The 18,063-nt window shown below is 38.4% G+C and overlaps 1 protein-coding gene across 3 annotated transcripts in view; it reads left to right on the top strand.

Moving 5' to 3' along the window:
• Positions 1–18,063, top strand: part of Prkd1 (protein kinase D1) — a 292,314-nt gene that overhangs the window by 229,629 nt on the left and 44,622 nt on the right. For all 3 annotated transcript variants that reach the window (XM_021201591.1, XM_021201592.2, XM_029540841.1), the window contains 5 exons: positions 11,889–12,099; positions 12,260–12,337; positions 13,850–14,054; positions 15,459–15,582; positions 16,938–17,015. In XM_021201591.1, coding sequence (XP_021057250.1) covers positions 11,889–12,099; positions 12,260–12,337; positions 13,850–14,054; positions 15,459–15,582; positions 16,938–17,015 — 696 coding nt within the window. The remainder of the gene's footprint in view (positions 1–11,888; positions 12,100–12,259; positions 12,338–13,849; positions 14,055–15,458; positions 15,583–16,937; positions 17,016–18,063) is intronic.

The raw sequence follows: 18,063 nt of genomic DNA, 5'->3' as shown, positions 1-18,063 counted from the left end.
TCCCTCCCTCCCTCCCCCCTCTCTCTCTCTGAGGTAAACTTACTTATATCATGTTTCCCTTTGGGACCAAGCTTTGTAGGGTGTTGGTAACTGACATTGGAAAGAGCGGGGCCTGCAATTTGTGAAAATGCTTCAACAGTCCGATGCTTTCCCTGCAAAGGATGGATCACTTAAGAAAACCTAGGGCTCTTTTACCCTCCCCTTCTGTTTACTCAAAGGAATGAGGCAATATAAAGTAAATGTAACTTCCAAGACTACTTTAGCACTCAGCAGATCTACATCTCCTTGTAGTTTTCAAGGGGTGTTCCATGTGTCATTACTTTGAAAGCTTTCATAAATTGCTGCAAACATTAAGAAATGAATTCTCCACTGTAAAACACAGCATCCGTCACCACTAAGCAGGGGGTACACTTTTTTCCTGCCCTATAATAACCCTTTTAACGGTTATGAAAAGGTTTTGATCAGCTTTTATTTATACTCTGTATTTAGGACATCCAACTGAGAATTCAAACTCATTTATCTGGCACATTTGGCATAAAGTTCAAAGGACATAGAATCAGAATACAATTAAAAAACTGCAAGACTCAGCAAACATCCTACCTTCGACACAGCATGTATGTTTCAGTGTGAATGTTGCCCCTCATGGCTTCATATTTGCCTACAGTCAAAGACAGCTCTGTACTGGAAAAATGTCTTACTCCCTATGTGAAGGGTAGTGTTTGGGGAAAGATAGATGTTTCATCTTCCTTCACAAGTATCCACTCTCTGACCTTGCCAGTATATATTCTAGCACCAGTCACAGGTGGGTTTAGTCATTGCCAAATAACTGTAAAACTGTGTGTCAGTGTACAAGCAGGGAAACTTCTGGGTAGTCTCAAGATTGGAAGGGCCCTGTTTTTCCTAGGCAGATTTTTACTTGTTGATGGTGTCAAAAATCTGCAAGGCTCAATTTGTGGCCCACACATACAGTTCTTTCAGGAAAACCCCTCTGAACCATCTCTCACTTGCACCGTGACACTTCCCCTGAGTGAGGCTTCCTTTACTGGCCCATATCCTGAGTGAAACAGGATTCCACAAGTGTATAATCTGGAGAAAGACAAGGTAGATAAGGCCCTTCCCTCACAGAGCTTTTATTCTGGTGACAATTTAAAAACAATGGACAGGTAGACCAGTTATTCCAAGGCTTGGGTAATTACTCCACAGGAGACAGAATGTTTTGACACAGAAATCATAGAGAAGTGGTATGGGTCCTCTTCCAGAAGATACCGAGTACACTGTAAACAAACGAGGAAGAACCTTCTGTATTGATGAGAAAGGCGAAGAGAGAGAAAGGTAACAGAAACAGTTATGCTGGGTACAGAATGTGAATCAAGAGATAACTGCTTGGGCACAGAGTTGGTTTTTTCCTAGTCTTCCTTTATCCAGTAGCATCTCATTGGACCTTCAGCTTAGTATACTCCAGGTAGCTTTTGGTAACTAGGATAAACTTAAGGGCAGTGGGGAAAACTCGAGCTATTTTGTTGGTGGTGGTGGTGGTTTTTGTTTTTTTTTTCTTTTGGTATGTCAATCCATCTTCAGACTTCTGGAATCAAATATGAATTCATATAGTTGGATGTAGATTTATATAGTCATTATTAAAACTGTTCAAGTAAAGCAATACCTGGATTAGATAGTAGACAGATAACTGATGGCTTCTACATAAGAAAGCTCCTGATTCAACTTGTTACTGTGTCCCAAAAAATACCCATTACTCAGATGTGTTCAGCTGAACACAGCAAATAAATTGAAAATATGTCATGGAGGTCAAAGTTAAGGATTCACAGTATTCCCACATCAATTGAATTTTGGTATAAAGAACACTTGTTCATTTTAATAGTGTCCTATGCCTTCTTTATTCATTTATATGAGAGAAATAAATAATAACTCCTGTGATATATTAGCATAAATCTCAGGAATGCGGTAGATATTAAGAAAGAACATTATCTGAAATAAGACTGCATGAGTTCATAGTTATTACACTTAAAGCTGTGTTGAGTCAACTACTTATAACCTTCTGTGATTGAATTTTCTCTGATATGATGATGGAGATGATGATAGACGTTTCACATATTTATCTTTATCTTACAAACCTCCTTTCCTTTCCTTTCCTTTCCTTTCCTTTCCTTTCCTTTCCTTTCCTTTCCTTTCCTTTCCTTTCCTTTCCTTTCCTTTAAATTATCAACTTGTTCAAAGTTCTGAGCAAACCATATTTCTTCCCCATAGAGGTGATTGGCGCATTCACTCCCAACCTTCCCCTTCCCAGTCTTTCACTTCCCTTTTCTTTCTACGTTGTCAACATCTAGACTGACTTGCTTTATAATGTGTATACCTGGGCTTCCTGCTTACCTAGTATAGCAAAAAGAGAGCTGCAGAGCTAGATCGCCTGGTAAGGCCACTAAACGCTCTTGCAAGGACGCAGGTTGAGTCCTCAGCAGCCATGTGGTAGCTTACAACAATGCTCAACTTCAGTTCTAAGTGGTCCAGTACTCTCCTGTGGTCTCCTATGATATCTGTGGGCACCTGAATTCATGCTTGCTTGCATACATATATACATACACGCACATGTTAAACTTTCAGTCAAGCAGGTTCACAATCATACACATTTTTTTTAAAAGAAAGTAAGTTTAAAAGTTATATACAAGAAAGGGAGGGAGGAAGGGAGGGAGGGAGGAAGGAAGGAAGGAAGGAAGGAAGGAAGGAAGGAAGGAAGGAAGGAAGGAAGGAAATAAGGAAGGGCAGTATTTGAGCAGTGACCCTCCTTTTGCACTGATACTCTTGTCTCCAGTTCACTGCATCTCCCTCATCCCCGATTGCGTCTTTGTCATGCAGGCCCGGACCATATTACTAACTGCCTGTGAGTATTTCATCTTGTTTCCTTCTTTTTCTAGAGCAGAGGTCTGCACAGCATCAAGTATGAATCATAGAGTTGGGTGTGGTTTTTTTATAGTCATTATTAAAACTGGAAATCCAACCTTGTTTAGATTTTACTTGCAGGAGGCATATTCAGGAAACTGTTTTTCTAAAACTTTACATGTTTGTGGTAGCCATTCGGTTGGTGGATTGTTCTTTTCCTCATTGATATGGTTTGTGTCACATTGCCAGTGCTGTGCTCTAGAGATGGCTCAGCAGTTAAGAAGACCTGGGTTCAGTTTCCAGCTCACAACCATCCATTACTCCAAAGCCAAAAGATTTACTGCCCTCTTCTGGTCTCGTGGGCACTGTAGATAATTGGTCCAAAGATATACATGGAGCCAAAATACCCAGACACATAAAATAAAATATCAAAATGAAGTTTTTAATTCCTGATGTCATGTTCATATGGGACTTGGCATAGACATAAGTTATGTCACTGTAATAACAAGATGACGATGTCAAAGACACTCTTTGTGTAACATTAAATAAGATATTAAAGCCTGTATTTGAGGATCTCTAGAGCTATCTCACTCATTGTTCTCATGGACATACTTCTTGAAACCGTATTTTTACTTGTACAAGAAGTGTGTATTGCTTTCCTGATACTTGTTTTTTATTAAAAATATTTTTCATAAAATATATGCTGATCCCAGTTTTCCCTTCTCCAACTTCTCAAACATCCATTCTACCTCCCTACCCTTCCAACTCCATTCTTTCTTGTTCTTTTTGGAATACAAACAGATGGGGGGGAGGGGAGCCAATAAGCAAACAAAGTAGAATTAGAAAGGCAACGCAGTGTGCACTTGCACACATGCAGACACACATACAGAGTGTTGCTTTTGTTTATTTTTAACAGCAGAGTAATATCCCATTGAGGAAATGTTCCACAGTTTCATTGTCTATTCATCTGGTGATGGATGTTCTGGCTGGTTCAAAGTTCTGGCCATTATTAACAGAGTAGAAATGAACATAAATGAGCAAGTGTCTCTGTAATAAACTGTAGAGATGTTAGGGTACATGCCCAGCATGGGTATCACTGTATCTTGAGGGAGCTCTATTCCCAGATTCTTGGGGAAACCATCACACTGATTTTCATGGTGGCTTGGGACAGGTTTATATTCCTACCAGCAATAGCTGAGTGTTCCTCTTCGCCCACACCCTTGCCAGCATGAGCTGTCAGCTTGTTTTATTGATACTGGCCATTATGATGGTGTAATCTGAAATCTCAAAGAAGTTTTGGTTCAGATCTCCCTGATAGCTAAGAATATTGAACCTTTCTTTCTTTTTTATTTCCATTCTAAATGTTGTTCCCCATTGCCCCTCCCAGAGTTCTTCCCCCATCCCTCTTCTCCTTTGCCTCTGAGAGGGTACCTCCCCTCAGGCATCCCTCCTCCCTGGGGCATCAAATCTCTATAGGATTGGGCACTTCCTCTCCCACTGAGAACAGGAAAGGCAGTCCTCTGCTACATTTGTGCCTGGGGCCTCAGACCAGCCCATGTATGCTCTTTGGTTGGTTGCTCAGTCTCTGGGAGCTCCCATGGGTCCAGGTTAGTTGATACTGTTGGTCTTCCTATGGGGTTGCCATCCTCTTCAATTCCTTCAATCCTTCCTCTAACTCTTTCTTAGGGGTCCCTGACCTCCATCCAATGCTTGGCCGTGAGTATCTGCATCTGTGAGTATCAGCGTCTGGTAGAGTTTCTCAGAGTTCTTTAAGTGTTTCCCAGCCATCTGTGGGTCATCTTTTGAAAACTCTCATTAGCTGTGTTCACTATTTTTTTTTAATCGGGTTATTTATTTTTCTTGAGATTGTTTTTGTTTTGTTAGTTTTTAGTTCGTTCTATATATTACATATGAACACCATTGCTTCTTTACAACTGTAGAAGACAGATCTAATGAAGAGTCTTCCCTCTTCTTGGTGACTTTAACAATTGGGACAGATTAATAAAGAAATGTCTACATTGTATGCTATTCTCCATTCTTCTATTTCTCTTTAACTTGAAAGTTTTCTCCAAAGCCTAGGTACAAGTGGCCATGTGGATTGAATATTATTTAATAAGCAGAAGTCAGTTTGAGGGCTTTGTTTGAATCATGTTTTCCTGTAGGACTTATCTCTCAGAAAGGCTTGGGTTTGATGTTTACGTGGGTAGCAATGAACAAACCACAAGGAGAGGGAAGATTTCTACCCAGCTTCCCAGGGAACTAATCGAGATTTCGTTTCAAAGTGAAGATGCTGTTTGGGGGAAATGCTTGAATCCTGTTCAATATTTAAAGACTAACTGGCACTTGGAGTCCTATGATGTAATCAGAGCGTTACTTACTGGGATGGTGCCAACCTTGCTAAGTCATTAATGTAAAGTATTGAGTTAAAAGCAAATCCTAATCCTGCCTCAGAAAAGCAGAGTATGCTGTCTCTTTAAGAAGGCTGCCAATGCAGAGGTTTCTCTAGGGGTTAGTCATTTTATGTAAAATACTGTTAGTGAGAGTTTTATTTCAGAAAGATGAACTTCTTCTTCTTTTTTTTTTTTTTAAAAAAAACCCTCTATAATATTGTATGTATTTAGTCCTTATTTCTGGATTTAAAATTGTTTCCACCATTGTTCTGTTCTGATATATTCTCCCTACACACAGAGAAAGGAAATAGCACTTTGTGTAAACACTTCATTGTCTAGTTTGCCAAATCAAATAATTGCATGCATCTACCCCAAGCCTTATTGTATGAGCATATTGATCCTGATATAAACTTGACACCTGGAATTTCATTCATAGGACCTAGGACTAATATAAAATGTAAATTTTTGAAGTGCATTCTTCTGCATGTGCTTCTGGTAATTATAGAGAAGGTAATTTAAATCAGTTCTTGAAATTTGGACCAGGTTTTGCTCTGAACATATTAATGAAACAGAATAAAAAAATCATTCAGCTGTTTTATTTTCAGAGCCTGTCAACATTTCTCCTGTTCCATGGGGAAAAAAATCCAGTGCAGAATGTCCAGGTTTACCAAATACATAAAGCCAAACTCGGTTGTAAGCAACAATGCAAATCCACCAGCTGAATAAACTCAGCAAAACCTCCTCCTTTCTGTTGTTGGGTATGCAAGGATTCGCTCCCTATGAGAGTGATTTTTAGGGAAAAATGTAATATGAGAATCGAGAGTAGTGTAATATATTGAATCCACTACAATTAAATGTGCTAGTGATAAAAGAAAATAAAGCAAGTTAAGGAAGAAAGGAGACGATGTTCTGTATCGAACACATTAACCTCAGTGTCAGGCTCTTCCCAGCTTCCTATAGAAGTTCCCTTAAGTGCCTTACAGTTAACAAATTTCACAACTTTTGAAAATTTTCAGGTTTTCCTTTACTTATTTGATTTTCTTAAAATAGAATCTTACCAGTTAGTCCAAGCCTGGAACTTGGCAATCCCACTGCCTCAGATTTCTAATGGAGGAATTGCAGCCTTGGGCAACCATATCTTGTTTAAAGACTTGACTTCAGGGTTCTGTTCCCATGACCATAAATGTTTTTAACAGAGATTACTGATAGGAATTCTGAGATTCCATTTCATGGACACTTGTGTGGTCCACAAAGTGTGTGTGCCTTGTTCCACGAGTTCCCAAGTTATGTAGTTTACATTAGTAAAGCCCTGGTTCTGAAATTGAAAAATAGATGAAGCCTGTATGAGCTCTTAGGATATCAACTGGTAGTAATCCAGTTTTCTCTTTTTTACTTGGACTCATAATTTCCTTCTGACACCTCACACAGTCTATGTATATATGGTTCCAGAAACAGAATACAGTACTGCAAACCAGCCTTCAGACGGATGTTCAATTCTCCTTTTTACCAAGGTACCATTCATCTGATAAAATTGAGAATGCAAACCCCCCTACCATCATCATGTCAATTTCTACATCAGGCACCATGTATATGCATTCCATTTCAAGACTGCGAGACTTGCTTTTTCATTTAGAACCTTTTTCTAGACCTTTTCTTTTTCATTTTAGAACCTTTAGGACCCTTTTTCATATAGGTCCTATTGGATATTATTATTTATATTTGAGACAAAAAAGAAAATAATAGATGCATCTGTTTGAGATACCACTTGACTTTAAAATTTCAGTTGCTATGACTGTCCAGGAAGCCTGCTTTTTTATAGCTATTAAGGTCAGTCTCTGACTGAACATTCTGTGTCTTGGCTGTTTCTATCCTATTGTGTCGTGTGGCCCTGTGAATCCCACCACTGTAGAACAGTCTTTGGGCCAGAATGGTAATCAGTCTCTGTTCTCTAAATTTATAATTTTTTATTCAAATTTCTTAAGTGAGTCTGTTTTCAAAGTAATAAATTGGATGAATTCTTAAAAAATGATCCAGATTCCTGCAATTATGAGGAGAAAATCGATGTGGGTAAGCTGGGAATAATTATCTGTCACATTCCTTCTTGTTCTTCCATGTGAGGTGGACCCATGCTATTGGGATAGCTTTGTGTCAAAACACAGCTCAGAATTAGAAATCCTGAATTACGTATAGTAAACAGAACGTGATTTGGGCAGAATTTTATAGAATTTTCCACATTGGAGAATAAAATTTGCTAAGGAGGTAAGGACATTAGCTAACCTTTTATTCTGTTCTCAAACTATGGAAACAATATCACTTTTATTGTATTGGAGTCTTGAAACTAGCCCAGTGACTACAGTCACTAAACACACAGAACAGTGATCTAATCCTGCAGAGGTGATTATCCTTCAGTAGCATTGATGGCGTTGCTTTAATATATTTGTGATTCTTGTTTCATAAGCTGTTATCCTATCTTTATTAGCTCCCTCAAGGTCGGTACAAAGAATTTCCAAAGTAGCTAACCGTTATAGCTTTATGTTTTGATTTTTGCTTTAATTTTTTTCATGTATTATGCATTATTAACATTCTTTCTGAGTTAACTCCATCAGACCCTGGCCCATTTCTTTTTGGTTTTTAAGAGCTGTCTCTATTTCACTAGTGGTTATAGGTCTGTTTACATTCTGTACTGCATCTTAATTTAACTTTGGTAATCTGTAATGTATCAAGATAGTAATGCATTTCTCTTAGGTTTTCCAGTTTAGTACAATATAGATTTTTAAAGTATGTCCTCAAAACTGAGTTTCCTCAGAGTCTATTGCAATGTCTGCCTTTTTAACTATAATTTTAATAATATAGATTTTTCTCTCTGCCTTTGAAAATTATTTTATTCTCTCTACTCTTTTAAAGTATTATTTCTTCTTGTTTTTAGGAGTTGCAAGTGTGCTGTGAAGTTACTAATAAGAGATTTCTTTTTTTTTTTCTTTCTTCTTTTTTTAAGTGAACACATTGAATGCTCTAATGGTGTCTTTTAGAACTGATTTCATTTTATCACATAGGCTTTGGTGTGCTGTGTTTTCGTTTTTATTTCATTTTTAAAAGTTTTTTTATTTCTTTGGTTTTTTTTCTTGACCCAATTTTGATTCAGAAGTGAGTTGTTCAGCTTCCTGTTCTAGTTCTTGATACTCTGCTTCAAACTGTTGTAGTTAGATAAAATACATCTCTCTTTCTCTCTCTCTCTCTCTCTCTCTCTCTCTCTCTCTCTCTCTCTCTCACTCTCTCTCTCTCTCTGTGTGTGTGTGTGTGTGTGTGTTAAGAGTTTTTTGTGTCTAAGTATGTGGTCAATTTGGAAGAATGTCTCTTGAGCTGCTGAGAAGAAAGTATATTCTTCAGTGTTTGTATAGATGGCTGTTATGCACATTTGACTTCTGTTAAAACTCCATTGTTTCTGTGTTTAGTTTTAGCTTGTATGACCTATCTATTGGCGAAAGTTGGGTATTAAAGATATCTACTATCACCATGTTGGTATCAATATGTAATTTTTAGCTAAGTAATTTTTCTTTTATGAACTTGGGTGATCTTTTGTCTGGTACGTACATGCTTGTAAATTCAATGCCCTCTTGGCATGCTTCCTTTTTAATGACGAGCTAGTGTCATCCTTCATGATAAGGTATGCTTCTTTCCTGCACCAGAAAGATTAATCTTGTTTTATAAGTCAATCTGTTAGTCTATGTCTTTTTACTGGAGGAATCAAGGCCATTTGTATTGAGAGTATTCATGAGAAGTGTTTACTGATTCCTGTTATTTTGTTATTGTTGTATGGAAGACCCCTGTCCTCTTTTAACTAACTGTTCTGTCCTCATGGTGTAATTAGCCTTAAATTCAGACTGAAGTTTTACTTCTAGTGCTTTCTGTAGAGATAGATTGATGGACAGAAATTGCTTCCGATTCTTCTGTCATGAGATATTTTCCTCGCTCTGTCAATTGTGATTGATAGTTTTACTGTTTCTAGCGGCCTAGGCTGGCATCTACAGTCTCTTAGAGGTTGGAATATGTTTATCCAGGATCTTTATGGGTTTCATTATGTATACTGAACATCCAGGCGTTCTTCTAATGAGCTTGTATTTATATTTATATGTGACTTGAAGTTTTTTTTTCCCTTGCAGCTTTTAATATGCATGGTTTGTTCTGTACATTTAGTGTTTGATTATTCTGTGTTGTGGAGTTTTCTTCTCTTGTCCTATGTATTTGTTCATCTGAATGCCTGTTGTACCTTGATTGGAGTCTCTTTAAATTGGAGAAATTTCTCCTATGATTTTCTTACAAGTTTCTTCTCTATCCCTATATGTCATAGATTTGGTCTTTTCGTAGTGTCCCACATTTTTCTGGATGTTATATCCCTGAGGGTTTTTTTTTAATGTTTATTTATTTATTTATTTATTTTGACTGAGCATTTCTTCTACCTTGTTCTCAAGATCTACAATTCTTTCTTCAATGTCTTATATTCGGTGGGTGAGGCTTATCTCTGAGGTTTATTTTGATATCCTGTGTTTCATTTCCAGTTTGATTTCAGTTTGTGTTTTCTACTTTCGTCCCTTGAATTATTTTGCATTACTTTATTTCAACTGTTTGTGTTGTCACAGTCTTTAGCGTTCATTCATATCCCCTTTAGGGTCCTTGATCACATTCCTAGTTACTATTTTAAAGTCTTTGTCTTGTGTTTCAGCTAAGTTGCCTTCCTCAGGCCTCACCCAACTGGGCTGCTGGCTTCTAGAAGGAGCACTTTGGGTTGTTTAAGCGTTTGTGTTTTTTACTAGTAGTGTCTAAGGGTCTGGAGATAGGATGTTTGAATTTTTCTGTGTGTGTGTGTGTAAATATTTTGTCTTTGTTGGATGGACCCTCTGTTCTTTGTTGCTTTTGCCCACAATGGGTCCTAACCAAGTGTGGTGCCTGTCCGGTTTCTATGTCACAACCATGTATGGTAGTTGTGTGGTTTCTAGCAGAGGGCCGTTCTGCATGAGGATACTCATAGAGGAGAGGAGATGGGGCCAGACAGAAAGACTGAATGGTGCCACCAGGAAGAGCTAATGGCATTCAGGGTCTGCATCAAGAGACTGAGAGTCTAGGGGATAGGGTGTTCTGGGGGCTTAAGCATGCAAGCTCCAGCAAGACTAAGTGGGAGTCTGATAAGATTAGAATTAAAGAAAGGAAGGAGAATGGAAGTTCCACTTGAGTCCCAGCTGAGTGTGGCCATGCTGTGTCCTTGATAGAGATTCTGTGGGTCAGTGGAGTCACTGGGCCAGAGATGGCCTCGAAGGCAAGGCCCTTCCAATGCCACCAGGATGAGTTTATTTTTCTATCATTGATTTCTAATTAGGAATTTAACCATGGACATAACATTCCAAGGAGAACCCTTATGGTACGTTTCACTTTGCTGCAGCTGGTGTGTCTACAAATTCATCTCCCCACTGAGTAATAAGTGACTCTGAATTTTGGTTAACCAGAGACTAAAATGGATGGAGATTTTATGCAAGTGGGATTTAATTTTTAACTTGTCAATAGTTGTTCCAATTTTCAAATTGACATGACAAGATAAAAAGACAGGATTTTTAGAGCAAATAAGTACAATATTTTGGCTCCAGTCTTTGTTAGCCTTTAACGTAAAAGAATTATTTAAAGTGTGTGAGCTGTGGTGTGTGAACTTTTCATATCTAGGACTGTCCTTTTAAAGCAGCTAACACTTACTCATGTAGAGTAGGAGTTTAACTAATTAACTCTACAATTACAATGGCTACTAACATGTAATTCTGTTCATCTTTTATTCCAAATAAATGTAGTCTACTATTCCCACATATATTATCATGAAATTGTTCAAAGGCATTGAAGTAATATTTCATTTCAGTTAATGCAGTTTTAAAATCTATATACTGGATTTATTAAATAGTTCCCAAATGATAGACAGTAAAGCACGGCAGTATTATTATTACCACAAATACTAGTCTTTATGTTCCTCATGAAGCCCATTAGTTACTACATTTCTTAATTCTAGGAAGGGTTACCTCACTTGAGCCCTTTCCCTTTTGATATAATTGAGAAATTATTTAAAATCACATTAATTTTTTCCCTCAAGGAAACCCAAAGAAACTGGAGGTGACTTTCAGAGCGAGTACTATCTAGAGATAGAATTTCCATCTCTACCGCTGTGAGCCAATGGTACCTCTATCCATGTGAATATGGTGATGTAGAAAATTTCTGTAAGAAGACAGAAGTGGGCTTAAGGAACAGTCTTTATTTTCTTTCAGTTTTGCACTTCTATGTTAAAGGTAATTGTAATTAACACTTTAAAGAAAAAAAGAAAAGAAGAGAAATGGTTTAAAAGTCCTAGAAGTCAGATTCATATATTTGGGCCTCCAGTCTCTTGGTTCAGTTTAGACAGAGTATGAGAGAAGTGGGAGTAAGCTACATTAATCAATGGAAATCTACTTTCAGATTGCCTCCTGTTGGCGATCAAATCACTGAATTCCGCAGCAAAACAAAATGAAACTTAAGAATAGAGTTATATCACGTTCAAGTGTATGACACCTTATCACCCTTTATGGTTTCTCAAAACAGCAAAAGTCTCCATCCGAATCCTTTATCGGCCGCGAGAAGAGGTCAAATTCGCAGTCGTACATCGGACGACCCATTCAGCTCGACAAGCTCCTAATGTCTAAGGTGAAGGTGCCGCACACCTTTGTCATCCACTCCTACACACGTCCCACGGTCTGCCAGTTCTGTAAGAAGCTCCTCAAGGGCCTCTTCCGGCAGGGCTTGCAGTGCAAAGGTGAGGGGCCACTGGGGCACCAGGCTCTGGCCGCCTGCCACGCGAGGCCGTGAATGAACGGAAGTTGCTATAATTTTATGTTGCTGCATTTTCTCTGTCTGATGAAATTTGTTTTGGTTTTGTTTGTTTGTTTGTTTCATCTTAAAATCATCATGATTAGATTGCAGATTCAACTGTCACAAACGCTGCGCACCAAAAGTACCAAACAACTGCTTGGGTGAAGTGACCATCAATGGAGGTAGGGAACAATTCATCGCCATATTTTATGTTGCATGCCAGTCACAGAAGTTGGTAATTATGATTTATCAGGGGGTTTTCTCTTTTATTTTTCAGTTGAGAAATTTGTAACTCAGCTCCAAATAAACAGTGGCTCACTCCAGATCATTGGGTTTTTGATGTAATAATAATAATAATAATAATAAATCTTCACTCAGTACACAACTCATATAGAAAACTAGCATTGCCTACCATCCTTATTACATTCCTTAAGCCTAGTTTGTTCAGAAATTCCCTCTTGGAATACTTACAAACTAGTGTTCCCGTGCAGTTTCTCTGCCCTGCTTCATTGAAGCACTGAGGCATAAGTAAATTTCTGTCCCTGTCTGGTGATGAAGGGCTTGATCACAGACTGGTCTAGACACAAACAGCCACAGATGTCTAGCCTCTGCAGGCTACTGTGTATACATGGGTGTGAACTTGATCCCAAAACACGAAGATCTTAATTTGGCCAACCAGCAGAAAGGATTTCTTCTTCTATTTGGAATGTTTTCTTGAGAACAACTCAACAACGTGAATTAGCTTTAGTACACTCCTCCCCCCCCCCCAGGTAGTGTCCTATGCACTGACACCTTTCATCTGTGACTAAGGACCCAGGCTATCTTTCTCCATAGAGTGTGAACTGTTTAGGTTCAGTCTTCACACCTAGAGACTAATAGATCATCTGGTTATAGCATCTCAAGGGGATAAGCAGACATTTGTATTATAAAATTTGTATTGTTTTTATTTTCAAAAAAAAAAAAAAAGACATAGAAGTCAGGAAGGGACACTTTCGAGGAAAACGTTCCTGTGCATACAGATTTCCAGCGTCGAGGTCCAAAGTTAAGTGAGAAAATTGAAAGCTTGGCGATTTTCCCACTTTCTGAAGCTTGTGATATTGACTCTTTTTCCATCCCAGGGAATGTCAATTGGACTTGATAACTAGAACCCAGGGGACATGGAGAAGTTTGTGATTTGATAACTTGAAGATTGCATTTTCCCATGTAGTCAGTGCAATGTGGTAAAAATGGGAACTTCCCAGACTTAGAGGCTCACAGTCTCTGACTGATCTATTTTTCTTATTTTAAAATGAGCAAAATAAAAACTAGAGCTCATAAGGACAGTTTAATATATTGAGATCTATGATTTAAAAGTTAACTGCAATAGTAATTACAGGTGACCCCCTTTTCACATGAAGCCCACACCCACACATATCTTTCTTTCTGTAGGAGACCTGTCCCATGAAATATTTTAGTTTTCAACTCACTTGTATGGTTTAGAGTCTCTTCATTTTAGTGTGTATTTGCCTTGGAGAATGGAAAATAAGCATCTGGCTGTGAAATTGTGTGTTTACTGTTTCATATTTCACACACTATGATTCACTTGGTATGTGGGGGCAAGGAGTGACTTGTAGTTGATTTGTTTGGATTGCCTTTCCCTAAAGCACTGGCTCTAAGAGACTAGGCTCACCTTCTTGGGTCCAACAATTTTCCAGAATTACTTAGCCCCGGTGCAGAATCTGATGTTGTCATGGAAGAAGGGAGCGATGACAACGACAGCGAGCGGAACAGTGGGCTCATGGATGACATGGATGAGGCCATGGTCCAGGATACTGAGATGGCTTTGGCAGAGGGCCAGAGTGATGGTGCAGAGATGCAAGATCCAGATGCAGACCAGGAGGACTCCAACAGAACCATCAGGTCAGAACCCCTACAGGACTCGAGCTCTTAGGTGTTTCAGTCCATAAAAGGAACTTTATGAAAAATTATGTACTATATAGAAAAGCCTGCAGAATGAGGAGCCTGGTTGCCCTGGGAGAAGAGCTTGTTTCAGACCTGGCATTATTTATTTATCTGTTTACCCATTTCCTTTGTGCGTGAGTGATACACATATTTGCTGCTGTGGTCACTATTAATAATTAATATTAACTCAGGGTTCATTGTGTGGAAACGTAATATTCAAGGGTCAGCCTCAGCAGAAATCATTTACTTTAAAACTGACCCTTATTGTAGATATCACAGTCTGTGTGCACCTCATTGTTCTTAATTTTATTTCAGAAATATGTGTAATTTTCTACCTATTATCTACATTTATTATTTTAGCCCTGGGTGATCTTCACTTTTCATATTAGTAGTCAGTCCAGCATGGCCACCAGGTCAAATGGAACTGCTTCCTGCTATGTAATTGGATCTTATTGCAGCCATGCCTGTTCACACCGTCTGTGTCTGCTTCCATACTATAATGGTTTAAATGGTGAATTCTACAAAACCCAGGATCCTCTCGACCTGAACCCTTACAGAAAAAGTTTCCCACTCTAACTAATTGACATTATAAACCATACTGATAGTTTTCTGTCCATTTTACAAATGCCAAATTCATTAACCCTTTGAGATTAATTGTGATCATGTAAAAATATGTTGCATGTCTTCCATTTACTGGAATAATAAAGATTACTATTTATATGACTTTGAAAGCATACAGTTCTTTTGTACCCGAGGATCTGTGGAAAGCAGAGGGAAGGATGAAGCGGAGTTGGGAGGAAAAGGGTCCAAAAAGAGTCACTGACAAGAGAAAAAAAGTGAAGGATGAGGGTAATCCCATGAATGCTAGATCTGTAAAAGACTAGGAATAAACTCATCTGGGAAGTTCTAGTTTGTTTTATTTTATTTTTTTCTTAAAGAAATCATTCAGACACAGTTTGTATAGAAATTATAAATTATTATTATTATTATTATTATGATGATGATGCCTGTTGCATATAACAAACTTTCCTCTGTGATTTTGAATATTGTGGCTCCCAGACACTGACAGTGAACCCTGCTGTTTTCCTAAAACTTTGAATGCCATCAAGATCAGCGAGAAAAATCTCCCTGTATCTGACTCTGCCTAGGGAGTTTTAGAATGAAAATCTGAAGAACCCATCACTCCCCCCAAGAAACTCACTTTCTGATCCATCAACCTCTGACAGTACATTTCACTGAAAATGAGACATGCATTTTTTTTTTTGACTTGTGCTTTGAAATAGTTTAAATGAGCTTTTTATTCATGGGAAGAAGATCTGAAAGTGAAAATATTTCCCTGCTAACATATTTTGACTTTTCCAGTCCTTCTACGAGCAATAACATCCCGCTCATGAGGGTAGTGCAGTCTGTGAAGCACACGAAGCGGAGGAGCAGCACAGTGATGAAGGAAGGGTGGATGGTCCACTACACCAGCAAGGACACACTGGTAAGGAGACAGAACTGCTCCCTGTGAATCGGATGCCCCGGGGGACTGTGGGATATGGGAGTTCTTGGGAGTAGACCTCCCAGCAGAGACAGAGGGTCAGCAGAGCACATGCTATCTGGATGTTTGGTGTAGGTGAATAGGTATTGGGGTTAGAAGAAACTGTACAAAGCAATTCTAGTACAGAAAAAAAAAATCTGCAGACAACTGGAATGTCTACATCATTTCAAGGACAGTCGTGAGAGGATGCATGGGTTTAATGTGTCCCTCTGTAGACTAGAGGTTTAAAAGAAGCTGTGCCTTTTGAGAAGCAAGAGAGAACACTGATGACTGTTATTGTTTAAAAGTTTAGCCACCCTGGTGAGTGACAACTTTGTAGTGTGTCTCCTTTCTTACCAGTAGAACCCGAATAGCTGAACCCAAAGTTGCATATTTGGTTAGAAGAGCGCATCCTTGAGGCATGGTTCAGAGTTTAACTAATTGACATTCAGTAAGAGCTTCTCACTGTCCTTTTTCTATCTCTACACTCCAATAAGATTTCTACCGTGTCTTTAGATAAACAGACATGTTTATCTTTAATTGATCATTTATTATTTTTATGGGAGAGAAAATTTAGTTCAGGACTCAAGTGAACCCTATAGCTTTCTTTTGGACCAGTTGGAAAATATTTAAGGTATATTTAATGTTTGTTTGGTCTAAGAGAGGCTGTGAGAGACACCAAAAATAATGTTGAGCCTTTGCTCCTGTAGAGATGATAATACACGCATCCCAGCAAAGGTGATGTACCAAGAGAGCAAAAACCCAGTCACTAAGTCACAGTGATGAGCTGAGGAGCCAGCTGGAGGGGATGTAAGTGTCTAAATTTGGAACCGTGAGGGCAAGCCTTCCATCTAATGAGACTTATTTAGTGATGTAGCATTCAGTGTTCTATGGAGAGTAGAAGTGCAGATGCTTGGCTGAGTCTTCAGGGTTGTAGAAGATAAACACAGACAAATCTTTCACCTGCTACTAAGCCCTAGGTTATTTTGTAGACTACAAAAATCTCCTTTAGCTTTTTAAGCAAATAAATGTTAAGAATGGGAGTATTGTGGTATTCATTGTGTGCATATGAATGGCGATACAGGTAATTCCCAAGATGCTAACCCAGTGTCTCTGTTATAATTCACAGTCTTAGAAGTAGGTACAGAAACGCATCACATTGTGCTCATTAAATAGCTTCTTGAGTTAAATTGTGAGTTGTTTTGCTCTAATGCCTTTAAATTTAAACTTTTCACCATCAAATCCATGTTTCCTCAGAGAAATTGTACTTGTTTTTATAAAGCGCTCAGATTTTTAAAGTTGTGTAACTTCCATTTCAGCGGAAAAGGCATTACTGGAGATTGGACAGCAAATGTATTACACTCTTCCAAAATGACACAGGGAGCCGGTACTATAAGGTGAGGCTGGCTTCTTTCAGTTTTTCCTCATAATGTTCTTTAAGGTAATCAGGAAGTTGGTCCACATCCATCAGTATGACCATTCCTGGACTCCTGAAAGAAACCTTTTAATTGGTTGTATGCAGTTTTTGTAGGAATTCAGGTGTGACATCTTGATTCATCTATGCATCTCACGATTGCCAACAGAGTACTGCTGGCGCAGGGGATTCTGAGGAGCAGGATGGTGGAGAGGAAATGGAGAGGAAGCTAAGTAAAGCAGTTTAACAGCGTTGTTTGGTTTCATTAGAGAGTCGGTGGCCACAACCTATGACTAAGAGTAAATCTGACATCCTCAGGAAGCCAGCACTGGAGGTTACAGGGAGATTCATTCCTCTGTGAGGATTGTACCCCTTTATTTGTTAGCAATTGTCTGTCTTTCTACATTAAATAATATACAAGTAGTGTCTAGCTCAGTTCCTGTGATACTTCATGGTCCCTGTTACACAGCTTTGACACAAAAGAAAAGGTTATTAGATTTTAAATTGAAAAAAAATTAATTACTTTAGTTACTTTATGCATCCTGCAGAACAGTATGGTACCTCATGTTTTCAATACTTAAATGACTTTTTTAAAAAAAACTAATTTGGGGATTGGGAGGGATGGCTCATTCAATAAAGTATTTATCCCATAAGCCTGACGATCTGGGTTCTGAGTTTAAATTCTCAGAATGCATAATGATAATGATCATCATCATCATAAATAATAATAATCCAGGCATAGTCTAATATGTCTTATAACCCTAATGTAGACACAACAGATATAGGCAGATTTCTGGAGCCAATCAGTAAGCCTGAGTTTAGTGAGAGATTCTGTCTCAAAGATGGGTACTAGTGGTGCACATGATTTAAAAACTAAACTACATTGTAAACTAATTGCTGTAGTTTTTCTCAGTGAACATTCCTCTATGTAACTATGCTATATTAGCACATATAGAATCAAAATATGTTTGACTGAGATAAAGAATCAGTTGAAATACAAAACAGCCATGAATACCCAAATACATTTTTAA

The sequence above is a fragment of the Mus pahari genome, chromosome 7 (assembly GCF_900095145.1).
Source record: "Mus pahari chromosome 7, PAHARI_EIJ_v1.1, whole genome shotgun sequence".
In the NCBI taxonomy this organism is placed as follows: domain Eukaryota; kingdom Metazoa; phylum Chordata; class Mammalia; order Rodentia; family Muridae; genus Mus; species Mus pahari.
Note: the sequence above shows the minus strand (reverse complement) of the source record. Positions and strands in the feature narration are given on the sequence as shown.